Raw genomic sequence first — 22,053 nt, forward strand, 5'->3', positions numbered from 1 at the left:
CCATTTTAACCAACGTTTGCAAACTAGGTGCTAAGCTCAGTTATTTCTACTCGTTTCAAGGAGTATAGTACTTTCTGTGCTCCCTGGATTTGGGAGCCCTAGTGAAAAGCCTCCATCACCTTGCCTTAGTTATATCTACAAGTATGTTCGCTCACACTTAAGGTGAGAAAAATGAAGCTCACCCAGGTTGATTGACTTGCCCAGGGTGACACAGTTAAGTATCAGTGGTGGGATTCAAACCCAGGTGTCTCCTGACTCTAGGTCCAGCTTTCTTTCCACTGTTAATTACTGCAGAAAACCGCAGTGTCATGGTGAGTCAGAAATACACCTCATCTCTCTTATTCTGTTCTGTTTGGGAACAGGGCAAGATAGGGCGGGGCAATCTGAGTCCTGATATACACTGAGGTGAAAGGCAGGACTCTCCAGTCTGGTGCTGAAGCTGGATAGGGGCAAACCTTCTCACAGACCATCCTTCCACTGATTCGAGGCTCAGGAACATGGCAGGCAAGAAAGCCATCGTTGTGTTTGGGGCAACAGGTAAAAAGGACTTCCTTTTTCCAATGGGGGAAGGTTGTCTGAAGATTTTACTCATGCTTCTGACTGTCCACACTTTCCTCCAGTGTAGTTAGGCTTAGGCTGTCTATCATTGAATGACTGTAGGAGCATGGTGTATGTAAAGAACAGAGGCAGATGGAGCACAGGAGGCACAGGACCTGGGTTCAAATCTTTCCTCTGCTACTTAATACTTGTATGACCTTGGGCAAGCCTCTTAACCTTTGCATCTCACTTCACTTGTAAAATGGGAGGGGGTTGGACTAGATGTCCCTGTTCAACCTTGGGCAAGTGTTTAAGAGTTGTACCTCAATTTCCTCATCTATCCAATGAGGGGAGATAGACTCATTGATCTCTCAGTTCCCTTTCAGTTTTCAATCTGTGATTCTTCCAGGGACCTTTAACAAAAGAATCCACTTGAATTTCTTGTGTTGGCAGCAAGAAGGAGAATGTAATTTGATTCGATTTCAGGAAATGTTCTTGGAAAGAGTTTCCCTATTGTATTTTTCTCCCTTTATTTATTTACTTTTCTAGGTCATGCCTTGGCTTGTGTAAACCTGTGCTTTATTTTCTAAGGTAGACTGTGTCTTCAATTCTCTCCTTCCCTTCATTTTCTTAGTTGGAAGAGGGATAAGAAAATGCCTATGTGGGGGTTTGGGGTGAATGGGAAGAGCTAGAAAATGTATTCTTCTGACAAGAAGCTACAAGAGGCAGTGTGGAGTAGTGGATAGAGTGTTGGATGTAGAGACAGAAAGATCTGGGTTTAAATCCCACCTCGGACATAAATAATCTGTTGGGAAAGTCCCAATCTCTCCAAGCCTCAGTTTCCTCATCTCTAATATAAAAATGATAAGAGTAGTACCTTCCTCAAGAGATTGATATAGATTTAGAGTAGAAAGGGAACTTAGAGGTTATTTTACAGTTGAGGAAACTAAGGCAAACAGAAGCAAAGTGACTTGCCCAGGATCACCTAGCTAGTAAGTATCTGAGGACGATTCAAACTTGGGTCTTCCTGACTGTAGGCCCAGCTGGAGGGATTCCACAAATGATAGGCCAGAGAGCTGGATTTTTTCTCTTGGTAAAATTCTTGAACCTGGTTTTAATGGCATGGTCTGTGTGTTTTTGGCAAAGGAAATGGTGATTACTAAGAGACAGCAATGCTGTTTATGTGGGTCCCGGAAGATGGCAAGAAGTCTCTGACCCAGTAGGCGAGCAAACAGAGTGTCCTGGGTGAGAACTAGAAGTGCCAGAATAGCATGAGAAAAAAGAAGGCTCCAAGGGGCCCTTTCAGCAAATTACAGCATCAACAACTCACAGCTGTTTTGATTTCATTGCGTCGTCAAGCTCTTAATTTTTGAATCTGGAATTTAAATACGTACCCTGCCCTCCCAATTCCCAGGTGTCCTACCTCATCAACTAACACCTAGTGGCCCAGCATCTTAGCAGGATTTGGTGGTATAATCAACTTCATCCTGCAGCAGAAGAGATTGTGAAATTTTCAGTGTCAATGATCACACCTCAGAAATCAGTGCCTGCTATAATAAATCAGGGCTTGATTTATTGTTTTAGACTTAAGAAAGTGGTGGAAAAGATACTAACAAGGCAGATTAAAAGTTTGAAATGTGGGGTGTGTACACTCTCCACCCCACCCCACCCAGCCTGGTTATTAAACATTTCCCAACGCACTCAATATTGCTCCATAAACATTGCTGGAGCTTAGCAGGAGGGGAATAGAAGGCCCACGAAATGAAGTCATTACCAGAGCAGAGACTGTAGGCTGCTGCTGCACACAACATATATATACACATATATATATACATACGCACACATATATGTATACACATTTATTCAGTCATTTCTCAAGGCATTTACTACTTTTAAAATTGATTTTCTTCCTTATCAGGTTCTCAGGGTGGTTCTGTTGCTAGAGCCATTTTGGAAGGCAAAGACTTTTCTGTAAGAGCATTGACTCGGGATGTGACCAGACCTGCTGCCCTGGTTCTACAAGACCTGGGAGCTGAAGTGGTAAAGTGCGACCTGAATGACCAAGAGGCTGTGAAGGGAGCATTAAAAGGCGCCTATGGTGCCTTCCTGGTGACCAGCTACTGGAATGACTTCAGCAAGGAGAAGGAAGTGCAGCAGGTAGGGAATAGGTGTATGTCTATCAAAGGAAGGGGTTCTAGAGCTTGGGCAGCTGCTGTCCGGTGCTGAAGAGCAGGTGGCCTCATGCCCCAGTAAGAGTACAATCTACTCTTGTAAACTCTCCAGACTTCACTGTCTTGTGCCCAAAGTTGATGCTTCTCATTCCAATCAGAACAAGGGAGTGTTGATAAGTCAGGATTCCAACCTGTTTAGCGTATCTCTCCCCATAGAGTATACAAGTGCACTGGTACCTGGAAAGGACAAGTTCTGACTCCTGATTGGTTCCCAATGATTGGGGCTGCTCCCAGGACCGTTGACCGGCTGGGACTCATGAGGATGGTCTTATTCTAAATCCTTTGTACTGGCCTGTAAGTAAGAGTGGTAGGAAGACAGACTACTGTTGTCCCTTTTGCTTTTTTCTTGGATGGCAGAGTGTTACTATATGGCATAGGAGAAGGGATTTCTCTTTTTTCCCTACTCCACTGGGAGCATTGATGGGGACTTTCAGTACAATCACAAGACTGGAATCAACGTGTACTTAGTGTAGCCAAAGAGGAAAGTGCCTAAGAATGGATTTCCCCAGCCTAAGAGATGGCGGTGACTGGGGCTCTGAGAGAGTCCCTACAAGAACACATGGTGGATGCAGTGTGTACCTGCCCACTTGGCCTGAGAAGGGAGCTAGGTCATTCATTTTTTTAAAGCTTTTATTTTTCCCCAGTTACATGTAAAACAATTCTTAACATTTGTTTTTAAATTTTGAGTTCCAAATTCTCTCCTTTCCTTCCTCCCCACCCCTTCCCCTGCCTTCATTGGGAAGCAAGCGATTTGATATAGGACTACACACTACATGTGCAGTCATGCAAAACATATCCCTAATCGTCATGTTGTGAAAGAAAACAGACAAAAAAAAACTCAAGAAAAATAAAGTAAAAAAAGTGTGCTTCAATCTGTATTCAGATACCATCAGTTCTTTCTCTGGAGATGGATAGCATTTTTCATCATCAAGTCCTTTAGAGTTATCTTGGATGGTTGTATTGCTGAGAATAGCTAAGTCATTCACAGCTACCATCTTACAGTATTGCTGTTACTTTGTACACAGCACATTTCACTTAGCATCACTCATCTAAGTCTTTCCAGGTTTTCCTGAGAACATCCTGCTCATCATTTCTTATAGTACAATAGTATTTCTTCATAATCATATACCACAATTTGTTCAGCCATTCCCTAATCGATGGGGATGGGCTTCCCCCAACTTCTAATTCTTTACCCCCAGAAAAGAGCTGCTATAAAGAGCTGGTTCCTTCTCGAACAACCCAATCTACTGTGCAGAAGAGGAGGGATTTCAAATCTTCTAGGCATCGTTGTCCCAGAATCTAGTCTTCTGCCCATAGAGGGAAAATTTGTTGGCACCACCAGCCATGAGAGTTGCCTCATGAATGAGCCCAAGTTCAAGTACTCAGAGTATTGGTCTTTTAGAGAAGGGAGGATAACTCCTGGGTAACTTTACCTCTGGGAAAAAGAAGAATCGGTTTACCCATGTGGCCTCTGTGGCTGGAGGATCAATGAAGGGGGCTCATGATTTGGGGAAGCAAGAGAAAAGGACCTTGCCACCCCTCTATTACAGACAATGCAAGTCCAGTGGGAAAGGGGATTGCTGTCTAGAAGGTCCCAAAAGTATTTCCCTTTTCAAAAAGCCTAACCCAGAAAGTGGCAGCACGAGTCTCTCTCTCTCTCTCTCCCTCCCTCCCCTCTGTATATCTCTGTCTCTCTGTCTCTATCTCTGTCTTTCTGTCTCTCATCTATTATCTATTTATCTGTCATCTCTCTGTCTCTTTGTTTATCCATCTATCATCTATCCATCTATCTCTTTATCTCTATATGTCATTTCTCTATCTGTTCTCTCTCACTCTCTCTATGTAGAACTTTGTGGAATGGAGAGATTTCACTTGGAGTGAGATAAAGGCTTAATGTGAATTTATTATCTTGAGTTCTTATGTGGGAACTGTTGATGCTATTACCCACATTTAGGGAAAGCTGAACCTTAGCTATGTCTAAGTTATATTTGGATTCCTTGGAGCAAACTCCAGGTAGAAGCACAATAAGTAAGAAATAAGAAAAAAAATATACCTAGATCAGTTCCCAGGTCTGGTGTGCCCAATCTTGGAGGGCTTTAGGGGACTTTGGGTCAAGAATTACATGAATGATTAGAAATATCCCATAGGACTCTGCTTGGGATCCAGCCCCTCCCAAAATCCTGTGTCACTTGTGATTATGCGCAAGAGAGAGAGAGAGCTACTCAAGATGGAGTCTCTATTCATCTAGGGTCCAGAAGTGCGAGTCTTGGCTTGAGTGAAGGGATCAGAAAATGGAGTAGAATAATACCTCATTTATGCCCAGCAGAGGGAGAAATGGCATCTGTATTTTCACTAGCCTCTAACTGAAATGTAGCATATCCTTAGATTATTTTAAACATGATTCTGAGAAGGGGCCCCTAGGCTTCCCCAGCCTTTCCAAGAGGCTGAAGACACACAAAAAAGAGAACACTTGCTCTCGAGTCGTTTATCTTAGTTACCTTGAATAGTTTTTTTTAAAAAGTCTTTAAGTAGCTACAGGCTGCCCTGCTGTGGTTGGTAGAGAGTTGGCCTAGAAGCCCAGAAGACCAGGCCTCCCAGCGCCCTAGGAAACTACCTTAGACAATAAATTGCAGAGAAAGTGCCAGAAACTGACCCTGAAAGAGGGAATTTCCTGCAATCAACATCTTCACGGGTCCAATCCTCACCTTCATCGTTAGTTAAAGGGAAACTGAGGAATCCTTACAATCAAGTTGGTGCCCTTGCTCAGAGGAAAAGGCCCACAGGCCTTGTGCAAAGCCCACAGACTCTGAAAGTGTGTCCCTCCTGAAGACTGGGAGCTGTCCTAGAAAAAGAAGCCTGGTTCTAGATCTGGAAGGGACCCCAGAAGCCATCTGGTCCAATCCCCCCATTTTACAGATGAAACGGAGGCCCAAGGAAACGAAGTGACTTGCCCAAGGTGGAACAGGGTACAAACATGTGCTCTGATATTTTCTAGTGGTGTGATCTTGGGCAAGTCATTTAATTTCTCAGATTCAGTTTCCTCATCTGTAAAATGGGGCTAATAATCCCAACGTCTGAGTTGGCAGGAACCCTAGGAGTGATTTAGTCCAGTCTGTGTCATTTACAACCAATCGGAGGAGGGGTCGCTTCCCTTTTGCACAAAGGCCTCTAGTGTGGGCTGACTTAGGATCGTGGGGTCATACCTTTGGGGCAGAGAGGAATTTTACAGAGGAGGAAACTGAGGACAGAAGTGTGCTCCAAGTCGTACAAGACAGCCAGCATCTGAGGAAGGATTTGAACCATGTAGTAATGACAGTCATAGCTGGCATTTCTCTTTACATTAAGGCTTCCAAAGTCCTCTGTGTTATCTCCTTTGATCCTCATAACAACCCTAGGAGGTAGAGTAGGTGCTGTTATTTCTTTCTCCATTTTACAAATGAGGAAACTGAGGCTGAGAAAGGCCAATCAACCTGCCCAGGATCACATAGCTAGTAAGTGGCTGAGGCAAGTTTTGAACTCAGTCAGGTCTTTCTGACTCCCAGTATGGCACACTACACACTTTGCCACTGCCTGAATCCTGAATCCTACCAGTCCTTTCTCCAAATCCTTTGAAATCGGCTCTCTTCAAATCTGGGTTGCATGACTCACCCTGCCTGGCTTTTCTCCTTCTCCATCACAGCTTCTAAGGGTAATTATTTCTCCCCAAGGCTCCCATCACATCCTAGCAACCAGTTCCTTCTTGTTAATAAGAATGAGACGCTGGCAGGGTTGTTGTGGTGAGGAAGCTGTTTGGTGAACCTTTAAGGAAAAGTCACAGGAATCGGGCACGACTTCATCAGCCTCTCGATGGCCCACAGGAGGAAACTCCCTGGGTCACTTCAGGTTGGAGGCTTCTTTGCCATCTGTAGTCCGTGAGAATTGCCCAGAACACTCGGAGGTTAAGTGATGAAAATCAGGGGCTCACAACCTGGAGATGTCAGAGGTGGGTCTCGAACCCAGTTTCTCCTGGTTCCGAGGTCAGCCAGGCTGACGTTCATAAACCTCAAAGTGCTACAGAGAGGTGGACTATTTTGTGAATGATGCTGTCATCCATCAGTCAGACCATTTTCATTAGCACATTGCTGGGTACAAAGTAAGTGCTTAATAAATGCTTGTACCCTTCTCTCCCTCCTCCAACCCCTTTACCAAGCTCCTTTGGGAGAGAGCAGTCAGGAGGTCTCTGAATTACTAATCTGAAAGCTCTGCGAAGGCTGGTACTAAGTCTTATGAATCTTTATTCCCTGCTCCCCCCCCCCAAAAAAAAGTCTAGCACCCTTTCGTGGGTGGAGTACTTCGAGGTCTCGATTAGTTCAAATAATGAATTCCCTAAAGTAACTCATGTATTCAAATTCATAGTATCTGAAGTCATACTTATATAAAATATGGTCATTAGTTCTAGCCCAATAGAATTATGCGAGGCGAATTCAAATAAGACATTCATTGCCATATTTGTTGACTCGAGCTTTTTCTTAGGTTTTCAGTTTTCTGCTTCTTCCTCCCTCCCTCCCTTCACCTCTTCCTGTTGGGTTTCCCGTGGCCCCCATTGGGATAGGGCTCGGACCTGGTATTTCGTTGGCCCAGGAGGAACTCCACCAGTGCAGATGTGCACCTGCTCCCAACTTTATAATAGTCATAATAGTCTTCCGGAGTTAACTGCCTGGGGCGATGAGAAAGTGAATGCCCCGCCCAGGGTTCCCAGCCAAGACACATCGGAGGCGACTTGAACTGTCTCCAATTGCCACATCGTTGCCGCTTTTATTTAGTTATTACTCTTACTATATCTTATTTGGTGGGGTTTCGTGAGGATGATAATAATCAGGGAATAGATATGAAAACAATAACTTTGAAAAGTGAAAAAAAAGGAATTAGAATAAAAGCAATGGAAAATTCCTTCTATTTTCATATTTTTGGTTCACAGGGGAAAATAGTAGCCGATGCCAGTAAAGAGCTGGGCTTGAAGCACGTGGTATACAGTGGCCTGGAGAATGTCAGGAAGTTGACCAAAGGGAAACTGGAGGTGCCGCACTTTGATGGCAAAGGAGAAGTGGAAGAATACTTCTGGAATCTTGGCGTGCCCATGACCAGCGTCAGGGTAGCTGCATACTATGAAAACTTTCTAAACATCTGGAAGCCCGTGAAGGCATCTGATGGCGACTACTACAATTTGTGTATGTTAGAAAATGGCTGTGGAGAGGTGGCAGGGATCAATGTTGTGCCATCATTCATTCATTCATTCATTCATTCATTCATTCATTCATTCAATATTGACTGAGAGGCAGTGTGATTGTTAGTGGATAGAGGGCTGCATTTGGACTCTGAAAGCCTTGGATTCAGAATCTACCGGACACTTGCTGGCTGTATGACCTTAGGCAAGTCTCATCACTTCATCACCCCCTCTGGGGTCCCTTCTGGATCCCTTCTAGTCTCTGATCCCATGCAAGGTCCTGGTGGGGTGAGGGAGGGAGGTGCAAAGATGAATAAAACACACGGGAGACAGTGTCCCGTAGTGGAAAGAGCCCTGGATTTGGGGTCTGAGGACCTAGGTTCAAATCCTGCCTATCCATGTGACTGTGGCAGGTCACTTAACCTCCTGGCCCTCAGTTTCTCCATCTGTAAAATGAGGGAGTTGAACTTGAGGGCCTCTGGTTCTAAGTCACTCCTTCTAAGTCACTTAAGCTCCCTGTGCCTCTGTTTCCTCTTCTGTAAAACGAGTGGGGTTGGCCTCAGGGGTCCCTTTCACGTCAAGATCTGGGATCCTAAGATTCTATGACCAGCAGCTGACCTCAGCCTGAGGTCACTCAAAGCAGAAGGGAGCCAGGACAGGGTGCTCAGCACTTGGCTTAGTAAATATTTTTGAATGAATGAATATGTGAATGATCTGCTACAGTTTCCTGGGCTACCCCAGGCTTCAGGAACTTCCAGACTGTGGAGATTCCAAAGCAGTCTCTAATCAGTCAATAAGAATTTTTTAAGAGTGCGCTGTATCAAATCAATCTATAATTGCTAATCTATAAGTATATTGATCTATGAATGCTAATAAGCTAGCCCCCATGCCTGTGCTAAGTCCTGTGGGTACAAAGACGAAGGCCTTACCCCCCAAATTGCTGCCCTTTAGGGCCTGATGTTCTAATGGAGGCGACAAGAGGAACGACAGACTTGTGTCCTGATATGGAATTAGTCCAGGTATTTGACAGGGTCTCACTCAGGATTGATGATGAGCTTCCCGCCTCTGACGTCACAGGTGGGGCAGGGTGGAGAGCACCCATGAGCCAGGCTGTAAGGAAGATTTCCCCGTAATGGGGGCTTCAAAGAAAGGGCTGGTTGGAGAAACTAGATAGAGCTGAAAGGGATCCCAGGGGCCATCTGGTCCACTCCCCCTCACCCCAATTTTACATGGGAGAAAATTGAGGCCCAGGATGCTAAAGGCACTTGCCCAGCATCTGAGATTTGAACTCAGGTCCTCTGACTCCAGAGGCAGTATCTTTCCCTTTTACCACACTTCCTTCTATAGACGAGCTCTAGAACACAGCCAGCCTGTGGCCAGAGAGATTGGACCTGAAAAAGTCAAAGGTTTCTGGGGGGTCATTTTCCCTTTGCATGGACTCTCTCTCCCCCACGCCTGGGATGAACTCCCTTCTTCTCTCTGCCTCTTAGACTCTAGTTCATTTTAAAGCTTAGCTCAGGGACCACTTCCTCTGGTCCCCCTCAGGTGCTCGTGCCCCCACGGACCCCACCAATTACCCTCACATTTATTTTGTGCATGGGTTGTTTCTTCCAATAGAGCGCCTGGTCCCTGGAGGCAGAGGCTTCCAGGCTTTTGTCCATGCAACCTAAGGGCCTAACACAGCTACTGCCCCACATAGCGATAAACAAATGCTCATTGATGGATTGTGCGGTCCCACCTGGGTGCGGCTTTTCACCACTTATTGTGATCCAGCTCACACTGCATTTGAATGGCCAGCGGGATCTGGGAGGAACCTGCCGTGGGAGGGTCTGTTGTAACTGATTGTTCTTCCATGTTGGCCAGTGTTGCCTATGAAGGACATCCCCATGGATGGCATCTCCGTTGCTGACGTTGGACCAGTGGTCGCTAGCGTCTTCCGATCCCCAGAAGAGTTCCTGAGCAAGGCCGTGGGTCTCAGCGCAGAAGCCCTGACAATTCAACAGTATGCGGACATCCTGTCCAAGACCTTGGGCAAAGTGTTTAAAGACTCCAAGGTGAGCCTTGACAGGGCAGAAAGGACAGTGATTGTGAACCCTTTTCTGATGTTTCAGGGGAGGCTTCGGTTTCACCCGGGAATTCTGGGAAAGTCCCTGTGGGTGGGGACAGAAATGGGGAAGAATCCTTGCACTGTAAGAATTAATAATAGCTAACATTTATATCACGATTTAAGATTCACTAAGTACTTTACATATATGATCTCATTTGAGCCTGACAGTGACTCTGTGAGGCAGATGCTATAGTATCCCCCATTTTACAGATGAGGAAACTGAGAGAGGTTGGGTGATTTGACCCACCTCCACAACCTATTCCACCTCTCATCTTTCTGGTCTTTTTACGCCTTATAACCCTCAGCCCATGTACCCTTTGATCAGCCTTCCTGGCGTCTTGGCTGTTCCATGAACAAGACCCTCCATCTCTCAGCTCTAGACATTTTCTCTGGCTGTCCGCCATGTCTGGAATACTCTTCCTTGTCATCTCCACCTATTGGCTTCCTTTAAGTCTCAACTAAAGTCTCATCTTCTGTAGGAAGCCTACCCCAGCTGCTCTTAATTCTGGTGCTTTCTCTCTCTTATTTACTTCTTTATTTATTTTGTACATAGCTTGTTTGTATATATTTGTTTGCTCATTGCCCACCCCCCCCATTAGATTGTGAGCTCCTTGAGGGCAGGAACTATTTTTTTTTTTTTGCCTTTCTTTGCATTCCAGAGCTTAGCATAGCACCTGGCATATGGTGGGCGTTTACTTACATCTTTTTAATTTATTTATTCACTCACTCATCCATGTATGCATTCATTCATTCATGCATGCATTTTTGCATTCCTTCCTTCCTTCACTCACTCCATTCATTCATTTATTCATTGGCTCATGCATTTACACATGCATTCATTCATTCATTCCAGACTTGGGTGGCTATACCTATGTGGGAGCTGGAATGTTAAGCCTAGCTGGGTTGGCTGGAACCAGAGCATGAAGGACTTTAAGTGACCAACAGAGGAGTGTGCATTTTATTTTAGGGGCAGTAAGGAAGCTTCAATACTTTGGCCACATCATGAGAAGATGGGACTCATGGGAAAAAAACAAAGACAAAAACAAAACCTGATGTTGGGAAAGACTGAAGGCAAAAGGAGAAGGGGACGGTAGAGGATGGAAGCAATGAACATGAGCGTGGACAGTCTTTGGGAGACAGTGGAAGATAGAAGGGCTTGGCCTCCCATGGTCCATGGGGTCACAAAGAGTCAGACATGCCTGAATGACAGAAGCACAAGGCTTTTGGGGGCTTTTTGAGTGGAAGAGTAAAATGGTCAGACTACTTACTGCTGTGGGTGTCTCCCAGGCTGTGATTACCTGATATAGGCCTTTGTGATAACCACGGGCCGTAGGGCTGGATCCCATCATATACAGAGTCCCTTCTAATTCTGTGATCACATAAGGATCCCAAAGGCTGAATTGTCAGAATTTGGATTTTAAACAATGAACAGTAACTTTAGTTTTAAAAGGTTTGAGGGACTGGCCACATGGTGGCGCCCCAACCCCAGCAGTGAGCCAGCCTCTGGTCTGCCATTTAAAATTCCTTCTGGTGTATGGGCTAGTCTACCCACCTAGAAATGGCGAGGAAAGATGTGACTCCTTTTAGGCTCTTCTGCTGAGCCCTTCTGGAAGACTAGCCTTGCCTCAGCAGAGACCTGGAGGCAACTGTGCATAGACAAGTGAGTCAAGGAGCATGGCTCTCACTTCTTCGAGGCTTACAAGGTCCGTTAGTGCAAGGCATGTTATCTCCATATTGCAGATGAAGGAATTAAAGCATAGGGAAGGCCAGTGGTCACAGAGATGGCAAATGGAAAGGCAGTGTGACAGAGAATGAAGAACTTGGAGTCATAGCTCTGAGTTCAAATCCCTCCTCTGCCACTTAACTCTCTGTGAGACCTGGGGAAAGTAACTTTACCTTTTGGGGCCTCAGTTTACTCCTCTGTAAAATGAGGAGATTGGACTAGGTGGTCTCTAAGGTATCCTGTGGGGCAGCTGGTGGCACGGTGGATAGAATGCAGGGCCTGGAGTTAAGAAGACTCAGCTTTCTGAGTTCAAATTTGGCCTCAGACACTGACCCTGGGCAAGTCAGTTACCCCTGTTTGCCTCAGTTTCCTCATCTGTAAAATGAGCTGGAAGAGGAAATGGCCAACCACTTCAACATCTCTGCTAAGCAAACCCCAAATGGGGTCACAGACAGTCAGACACGACTGAACAACAACAAAGATCTCTTCCAGCTCTGGGTTTACGAGCCTGTGAAACATCTCTGGGCCTTAGTTTCCTCTTTTCTAAAATGAGGGGGTTGAACCAGGCCTCTGAAGTCCCTGGGAGCTCAAGCTCTCAGATTTCAATATTCTACGTCATTAAACCTTCTGGGCCACAAAATGGGGGGAGGTCAGACTCCGGCTTTTGAGGTCCCTTATAGCTCCAGAGCTGAGATCCTAAGTGGTGGGGTAAAATTCAAACCCAGGTCTCCTGCCTCCAAAGGAAGATCCTTCCCTCTCCGAAACATTGCCTCTTTGGGCACAAACCTGAAAAGAGAATCTCACATTTTGATGTGAAGCATGGCAGTCTACCCGTTGACAGAATGCCACCTGCCTGGCTGCAGGAGGTGGACCCCGTCTGCCTCCCATAAGCCTTCTCCTCCTTCCGTCCTCCAGGCTTCTCCAGCAGCCTGAGCCTTTAACTCAGGGCTCGCATCTCCCGCCCTGCCCAGCTGTTCTTTCCCTGAAGGGTCCATTTCCCGTTGTCTCTTCAGGCTTCAGACATCGTCCGTATACTGACAGCGGATTGTATCCTCCATAGGGTTTCTTCACCCCCCAGTACTGGGCACCCAGGAACCACTAAGGCCATTGGCTGATTTGGTTGTGATCTGGAGAGGAGGCCAATGCAAGCAGTGTCTTATTAATAAGCAGCTGGAGCCGCTGCAAAAGGCAAATGAATGGCCTTTCCCAGCCTTTTTGCATTACAGAACAATGATTTGTTTTGTAAAAGGATCAGAACTCTACATTTGGAAAGGGATCTCAAAGGCCATCTAATCCAACCCCCTTGTTTTACAGATGGGGAAATTGAGGCCTTGGGATATGAATCATGGATATGAAACTGCACGGGACCTTACAGTCTACATTGTCCAACCCTCTCATTTTACAGAAGAGAAAACTGAGGCCCTGAGGTCACGCAGGAAGTGTCAAAGGAAGGAACAGAGCCTTCTGAGGCCTCAGTTTCCAAATCTGCAAAATGAGGGGGTTTTCTTAGATGCCCTCTAAGGCTCCTTGTGTCATTATCTCTAGGATCCTAAACTGGGCCAACGATGAATGGAGGGCATTGAGTCTGGGGACTAGGAAGTCACTGGAGACCTCGGCGAGAGCAGAGGCCGGACCACAGGTAGGGGACGAGGCAATGCAGGCTTCGTGTGGGACAGCTTTGCTAGGACTTCATCGGTGAAGGAGGAGGCAGATGGGAGGAGGGACGAGCTGGAAGACGTAGAAAGAGGGCAGGACTGGAGAGCGTGCCTGAGCAGGTTTGCCACCAGGCGGAAGAAACCAGCAGAGAGGGAGGGACTGAAGATGCCCGAGGAAGGAGGGATGGATTCTGGGAAAGATTCTGGGGGAAGCAGGAGGGGGGAGGAGCAGGGGCCCAGGTGGAGTGATGAGCCCTAAAGAGGAGTGGGGCTTCCCATTATGCACCATCTCCCCCTATTACGATGTAATCTCTTTAAGGGCAGGGATTATCTTGTTGGCTAATGATTGCATCCTTAGCACTTAGCACAGTGCCTCATATATATAGTAAGTGCTTAGTAAATCTCTCTCTCTCTGTCTCTGTCTGTGTCTGTCTGCCTCTTTCTCTCTCTGTCTCTGTGTACCCCTTCTCCTTTCTCTCTCTCTCTCTCTTTCCCCCTCCTTTCTCTTTCTCTTTCTCTTTCCCTTCTTGTAAATAGTATTTTATTTTTTCCAATTACATGCAAAGATAGTTTTTATCATTCATTTTTTATAAGATTTTGAGTTCCAAAATTTTCTCCCTCCTCCCCCCAATCCCTTCCCCAAGACGGCAAGCAATCTGATATAGGTTATACATGTACAATCATGTTAAACATTCTCCTTCCCTTCTCTCTCTCTCCAGCTCCCTTCTTCCTTTTGCTTTCTCTCTGTCCCTTTCTGTCTCTCTCTTTCTGTTTCTCTTCATCTGTCTGTCTGTCTCTCATCTATCTCTCTAATCTATTTCCATGGCTAGAGGGAAAGAGGAGAGAGTCTGAGAAGAGGGGTAGGGAGGACATTCCAGGGAAAAGGAACAGAGCCAGCATAGGCACAGAAGGTCATTAATCCAGAACTAGGAGAGACCTTAGAGGCCATTAGGTTCAAAGATGAGGAAACTGAGGCCCATGGAGATGAAGTGATTTGTCCAAAGTCACACAGGCCATAGTGTCAGAGGTAGGACTTGTTTGAACGTAGGTTCTCAGACTCCAGGACTGATGCCATGATGTCAGGTGCAGAGTAGCCCAGTGTGGCTGGGTCAGGGTGTAGGTAGAGGGGAGCGATATAGCAGATAAGGCTCAGAAAGATTGTGGAGGCCTGTGAATTCTGGGTAAAAGACTTTGAGCTTTACTTAGCGGACAATGGGAAGCCATTGAAGGGTTTTGATCAGAAGAACGACATGACTAGATCTATGTAAAACGGCAGAGTAAAGAGTGGATTGGAAGGAGGAGAGAGGAAGCTATGGCAGGAACCAGGTGAATGATCGTAGGGAACTCTACCCAGATGGAGGGAATGGAGAAGAAGGGAGCCGGGGCAAGGACATTGTGAGGGACGACCAAGAGGGCTTAGTAGGTAGTACCATGCGAGTGTTGAGGGAACACTGTCAAAGAGAACAAGGTTTTGCAGATGGGAGATTGGATGAAGGAATGGTAGCTCCCTAGACAGAGAGGGAAATCAGAGGCTCGGGTTTAGGAAGACGTTACACAATGGGGTCGCTTTTCAACCTGTGGAGCTCAAGCACTGGTGGGAAGACCAGTTGATAATTGGGTGTGGGGGGAGAGGGGGGCTGGTGGTGGTAGTGAAGATGAGAGCAAAGCTCAGGAGAGAGGTCAGGGCTGGAAATACAGATCTGTGTCTTCTGGGGAGAGCTGCTAGTTGAATCTGTGATAATGAGGCCAGAATGGACTGTTGAGGGCACATGAGTAGAGGGAGAGGAGAAAAGGCCCCAGAGAGTCTTCAAGGGGAGGCTGGATGACTATTTGTCTGCTTGTCTACAGAGGGAATTCTTGCTTTGGGTGGGAGCTGGGCCAGATGACCCCCTGAAGGCCCCTTCCACAGCCGAGATTCAAATGAGGGTTTGGCTTGATAACAATCCTATGTGTGAATCTTTAATTGGCACTTTTTGGAACTTGGCCAATAATGTTTCTTTCTAAAATTTTCTTAAAAAAAAAATGTGTCACTGGGCAAGTTGCTTCTGGCTCAGTTTCCCCAACTATAAAATGAAAGGGTTGGATTAGATGGCTTCTGAGGTCTCTTCTAGGTCCCTTTAAAGATACGATCTTGTGATCCCTATGCATCTTTGGGCAAGCCAATGTACCACCCTGTGCCTCAGTTTCCCCATCTGTAAAATATGGATGTGGACTTAAGGTCTTCTAAGATCTCCTCCACTTGCAAATCTATAATCTTATGACCTTATCAACAAACAGTGACGCAGATGAACATTTCCATAGACAAAGAACAGAAAAGGAGAATTATATGAAACTATAAATGTCGATTATATACAACTTACTTTTTAAAAACGTGTATCCTAAATCTAACATGATAGTAAGGCAGTAACGTTTCCTGCTTTGCTCTGTCTCTCTCTCTTTTCCTTCACAGATCACCCCAGAAGCTTATGAGAAGCTGGGATTCCCTGGAGCCCAGGAGATAGCTGACATGATGCGCTTCTATCACATGAAGCCGGACAGAGACGTGAAGCTCACACACAAGCTCCACCCCAAGGTCAAGAGTTTCTCCCAGTTTGTCTCAGAGAACAAAGAGGCCTTCAAGGACCTGTAGGAAGAAGCATTCAGGTCCATTGGTGTGGCCAGCTTCCTCCATGACAACGTGGCACCGTGGCCAGAGTGCTCATTTGCGGGGAGATCTGCGTCCAAATCTTGACTTTGCCACTTACAACCTGTGACCTTAGGCAGTTGCTTGACCTCTCTGGGCCTCAGTTTCCCCATCTGTAAAATGAGGGGGTTGCACTAGGTGGCTCTTTTCCAGATCTAAATCGTGCTATGATCCTCTTGTAGCTAGGATGGGCAAGAGTTTGAACTGACTCAAACCAATCCAGCGGAAAGTGATTTCTTTACATTATGAAGAGATTCCTGGAAGTCATCTCATCAATGGCGAATATTGTTGTAATTTACATAGATTTACACAATTTGCCCAGGGGCAGCGGGGCATGATGGATGGATAAAGGGCTAGATTTGTCATCAGGGGATCATAGATTGAGACCTGGAAAGGGACTTAGAGGTCATGTAGTCTGAGGCCCAGAGATGTGGACTGACTGACCCAAGGTCATACAGGCAATAAGTAGTGGATCTGGGACCTGAACCCAGGTCTGACTCCAGATTGAGCACTTTCCACTGTGCCGAGGGCTCGAGTTCAAATCCTGCCCCTGAGATCACAAGTGGCTTCACCTTTTTTGAGCATCGGTTTGTTTATCTGTAAAATGGAGATGATTATACTTGTATACAGGGTTGCTGTGAGGCTTGGATGAGATTCATGTCTGTAAAATGCTTTACAAACATTAAAATGCTTTACAAACATTAAAGAGCATATTATCTGTTATTCGTTCTTCTCCTCCTCTCCTCCTCCTCCTCTTCCTCCTTCTTTCTCCTTTTTCTTCTTCCTTTTCCTCTCTTCTTCTACCTCTTTCTTTTCTTTTCTTGCTTCTCCTCCTCCTCTTTTTCCTCAGCCTGGGCTTCTGATAGCTTTTACTTCTCTTAACATTCAGCTGAAGCGTGGTTTGGACCTTGGAGGTCATCTGATCTTGATTTTGAGAGAGGAAGAGTATGCTATATTGGCAAAAGGTCTCCATGTCCTTCCTAACAACACTCTGACCTGCCAGAAAAGGACTGCTAATTAATTAATTCAGCCATCCATCCATCCATCCATCCATCCATCCATCCATCCATCCATCCATCCATCCAACAACTGTTCCACAAGCAAGATTCTTGGAACATGGTAAGTGCTTAAGAAAGGCCTTTTCATTCATTTATTAAACACCTGCACTGTACTGGATACTCGGGAAAATACCAAGACAACTGGCGTGGAGCAGATGTTTCCCTAGCATTATGGGTATAGAAGCAAGTATTCCTAATCCTGTATCTCACTGAATGTAGTTCTTTCCTTAACTCTTGTGACGTTGCTAAGTATAAACACATGGGAGGCTCCTTTTCAAGGGAGCGCCTACAAAGTAATTCTCTGCCTATTTCCTGATACTCTGACCTCAGATGGAGCACTGGATTGAGAGTCAGGAGACCTCATTCTGGTGTGTCAATTCTCTTTTCTGAACCTCAATTTTCCCATCTATTAAGTGGAAAAAATATCATCACCATAACATGATTGTTGTTAGTATCAGATCTGAAAATGGATGTGAAAATTTTCTTGTCTTTGGGTCCCCAGGGCTTGGCAGGTTGCCTGGCATATAGTCTTACTGGGCTGTCCCTAAATCTTCTTTACTCCAGATTTAAAGCCTCACTTGTTCAGGCTCTACCCCACCCCATCCCATTTCTTCTACTTGCTCCCTCAGCAGGGTGAGAGGTGTCCCTAGCTTCAGTCCTCCAGTCTGCCTGCCCGATGGGCACACCTGCTTACCTGCCCTCTGAGGCTCCCTCTCCAACCTTACCTGGGTGGATTTCATCACTGTCTCTCTGCCATAGCTCTCTGTTGCCCTCTGCTGTCACTGGTAGAATCCAGAATGCCACAGTATGGCTTTCCCCTCCCCTTAGCACAAGGTACAGAATGAAGGTGCCAGAATCCACCGAGAAAGCTAATGTTGACACCCAGGATGTGCACCCCGATACCGCCCAAGGGGGAAAAGCAGAAGGTGCTCTACTGTACACAGCCGAGGGCCAAAGAATCTGCTCTTGTCCTTTGTCCCTGCTGGGTGCAGGGCTGTCAGAATTCCTGGCCCCTCTCCATTACCTTCGGACTGCCTGAGGTGGGTATTTCTGGGGGTAGTTAGCCCAGTGAGGCCTTTCTGCAGTTTTTTCTTAGAGGCCTAAAAAACTGCCTTGAGCCTGGCCCCAAATCAGGAAGGAGGCATATTCCTCCTTTACCATTATCCTTCCCCTTGGATTCCTAAAGAGGCTCCCAGATCCAGAGCTGAAGACACCTCAACTGATTGATTTTATATATGGGGAAACTGAGGCCCAGGGAGGTTAAATGACTTAGGGTCATAGAATCACAGATTGAGTGGGAAGGCACCTCAGAGGCTGTGTTTGTGGTAGAGAGGATTTGGGATTAGGAAGGCCTCAATTTGAATCTTGCCTCAGATACTTACCAGCTGTGCAACTCTGGGTAAGTCACTCATCTCCTCATCTGTAAAATGGGTATAATGATATAATAACAGCACCTACCTCCCAGGGCTGTTGAGAGGATTGAATGAGTTATGTATATAAGGTACTTTGCAAACCTTCAAGTGCCCTGGAAATGCTAGCTATTATTATGTTATGTTATATGACATGACATGATATGACATGATATGATATGATATGATATGTTATATGAGAAAACTGAGGCCCAGGGAAGTTCATAACTCCAGGGCTGGAAGGGACCTCGTGAAGCCTCTTGGTCAGCCCCTTCATTTTACAGCTGAGGAAACTGAGGCTTAGAAAGCTCACAAAAATTATGAATCTAGAGCTGGAAAAGATAGGAGACCATCTAGTATAATCCTCTCATTTTACAGATGAAGAAACTGAGGCCCAGGGAGGTCATAGGATTCTGTTGCTCTAACAATTCCAAAGTGCTTTCCAGGACAACCTTTGGCATAGCCAGTGCAATTTATTATTGTCCCATTTCTCAGAGGACAAAACAGAGGCTAAGTAATTTGCCTGCAGTCACCAGCACATTGTGAACCCAGGCCTCCTGCCTCCAAGTCCGGTGCTCTATTTACAATACTATATAGAGAGGAAACTCAGGTCCTGAGACAGGGCTGTGCGGGAGTCAGCTCTAATGCCTGAAAAGCTCATCATTAAATTTTCAATGTGAGTATTTACACCTCAGAAACTGGTAGATCGTAAGCTTAATTTGTTTGATGGTCTAGGCTTAAGAAAGTGATGGAAAAATGTTAGTAATGCAGATTAATCTTAAAAGTGTGTCAGGTATGCATTTCTTTTGCTGGAGAGCCTGTTGTTAAATATTTACCAGCAACCCCCACCCCTCCCCAGGTAAGTGGTAGAGCTGGTCCTAGGACTCAGATCTTCTTCCTGCCTCTGACATCTGTGACAGAGACACCTGTAACAGACAAGCCCCATCCTTGGTGTGGGGAGCTCTTGTTAAGGAAACAGACAAACAGATCCAGTACTTTCCCAGCAATTTAGAGAGTTACTTGGGGCAAAGAGGAATTGAATGACTTGCCCAAGGTCACACCTATAAAATGTGCCAGGTATTCCTGAATCCTCAGCCTGCTCTCTTTCCCCTTCCCCATGTTATCTTTCAGACCTACCATTATTTTTCGCATATATTTTTATTTCTATCCTTTGTTTTCACATCTCCTACATTTCCCAAAATATCCTTCCCAGAGAGCCTCCAGTGAGATCCCATTATAAGGGACAGGTCCATCCCTTATAATGAAGAAGAAAGAGGAAAAAGAAAAGAATTCAGCAAAATTAACACATTGGAAAGAAAATGGATGTCGTGCGTTCTGTACCCACAGCTCCTCGTCTCTGCCCCTTGGGTGGGGTATCTTTTCATTTCTCTCCTTAAAGCCTCATTATTTTTTATGGATCTTTCATGTCTTTTGGCTCCAGCCCCACCTAGAAACCTGGGAACACATCCTACTGGACAGCCCAGTGCTTCCCCACTTGAAAGTAAGTACTACTATCAGAGAGATTAAAAAAACAAAACCCAGCCCTTTTTCTTATTATGGGTGGATTTTAGCTGTTATCACTTGATGTCTGTTTAAAGTATTCCTGACATTATAAAATTGCTGCCATAGCATTCTGAGAAAGTCTCTCTCTGGGGGAGTGATGAGTCATCAAAGAGAAGTTGGGTGAGTCTGATAACCTCGGTTAGGAAAGAACTCAGGGCCAGGTTGTTATATCAGCATCTCAGATTCCTGAATCAGCTCCCTTAAATGCTGTACCAACCCCCTCCTCCTGCTCCCAGGGGAGCTGGGCAAGGGGCAAAGGTTTGGAAACAGAAGGAGGGAGTCCCTCCTCAGAGATGAGAAGAGGTTCAGGTTGAACATTTACAGGGTCCTTTCACTGAAGCCATAAGGCTTTCAGAGAGATTCTTCACAGTTCACATTTGGATCACACTTAAAGTTTTACAAAGTTACCTGCTTCACAGTAGTGAGTACAAACTGTACAGTCCTATTTTATAGATGAGGAAACTGAGGCTCTTTGAGGGAAAATGACTTGCCCATGCTTCCAAGTAGTAAGTATTAGACCTCTAATACTTACTAATTTGAACCAGGGTCTTGTGACTCTAGAGATTCAATGTTCTTTCCACTGTATCACATCGTCTTCTAACTAAAGATTAAGTATTTGATCAGGAAAAGAAATATTCCTTCTTTCTATGCTTTCAAAAGGAGAAGAAATAGTCCTCATCTCTGTGGAGGGCACCCCCATCCTTCTAGTCACCCAGGTTCACCACCTTAGAATCATCTTCAACTCTTTTCTCTCCTTCCTCTCCCCAGATCCAACCATTTCCCATTCTTCAGCATTTTTGCCTCTATCCTATTCTCTCCACCCTATTTCGTGACCTCATCATGTCTCTTATGGACTATTGCAATAATTCCCTATTGGTTTCCTTGCCTCCAGTCTCCCAAATTGTCCTCCAGTTAGTCAACTAGCATTTATAAAGCACTTACTATGTGCCAGCCACTGCGCTAAGTGCTGGAAATACAAAGAAAGACAGAAGACAGTTTCTGCTGTCAAGGAGCTCATAGTCGATTGGGGAGTGAACATGCAAAACCACTCTGTCCTAACAAGCTACGGGCATGATCAGTTGGGGCAATCTTAGCAGGAAAGAACTAAAATTAAGGAGGATTGGGAAAGACTTTTTTTCAGAAGGTAAGACTTTAGTTCCCTGAGACTTGAAGGGAGCTAGGGAAGCTGGGGGGGCAGAGAACTCGGCGTAGGGGACAATCAGTGAGTGAGGACACTTGGAGTTAGCAGATGGAGTGTCATTATTCCTAAAGCACGGGTTGGACCACATTGGATCTCTGCTCAAAAAATTTCTGTGGTTCCCATTACCCCAAGGATAAAAACATGAACTCTTATAGTTGTCATTTATAGATCTGCATGCAGATGATATTTCTGAATGGATTTCACATGACTTCCCTTTGCCCAGTCTGCATTCTAGCTGACATGGCTTCCTTGCTCTCCCTCCCCCATCCCCACCATGGTATTTCCTATCCCATCTCTACGCCTCTGCTCACATGCCTAGAATCTGCTCCCTCCTCCTGCCTAGCTCCCCTCAAAGGACAGCTCTGCTCCCACCTCCTCCAGTCCACAAAGCTCTTCCAAATGCCCCAAAGGCTATTGTTCCCTCAGAGCCCTCCTCCATCACTCTGGGCATATTTTAAATGCATTTGTGCACATACACATTGTTTTTCCTTCATAGGATGTAAGCTTCTTGAGGGCAGGCATTATTTTGTATTTGTCTTTGTAACTCCTGTGCCTGGATAAAAGCTTGCTGAATTGGAAAGAACCTTTTAGATTTTCTGGACTTTTCAAAGGGGGCAACTGCTCCCTTTAACCTTATTTTAAAATAATGCCCCTCCCCTCATGACGTTATCATCCCAGCTTGA

General features: G+C 45.6%; 1 protein-coding gene across 2 annotated transcripts; it reads left to right on the forward strand.

The window, feature by feature from the left end:
• The first annotated feature begins 437 nt into the window (after positions 1-437).
• Positions 438-16,793, forward strand: LOC114052664 (nmrA-like family domain-containing protein 1). 2 transcript variants are annotated; one of them, XR_003570296.1, is made up of 6 exons: positions 438-537; positions 2,456-2,694; positions 7,726-7,975; positions 9,835-10,025; positions 13,347-13,440; positions 15,906-15,988. XR_003570296.1 is itself a non-coding variant. In XM_027875373.1 (5 exons), the coding sequence occupies exons 1-5, from the start codon at positions 498-500 to the stop codon at positions 16,083-16,085; spliced, it is 900 nt and encodes a 299-aa protein (XP_027731174.1). In that variant the 5' UTR covers positions 438-497; the 3' UTR covers positions 16,086-16,793. The 2 variants fall into 2 exon arrangements, 1 of the variants encoding a protein (XP_027731174.1); XM_027875373.1 differs by lacking the exon at positions 13,347-13,440 and having other exon boundaries at positions 15,906-16,793.
• Positions 16,794-22,053: the final 5,260 nt, after the last annotated feature.

Source organism: Vombatus ursinus, unplaced genomic scaffold (assembly GCF_900497805.2).
Source record: "Vombatus ursinus unplaced genomic scaffold, bare-nosed wombat genome assembly UNPS02014808.1, whole genome shotgun sequence".
Taxonomy (NCBI): domain Eukaryota; kingdom Metazoa; phylum Chordata; class Mammalia; order Diprotodontia; family Vombatidae; genus Vombatus; species Vombatus ursinus.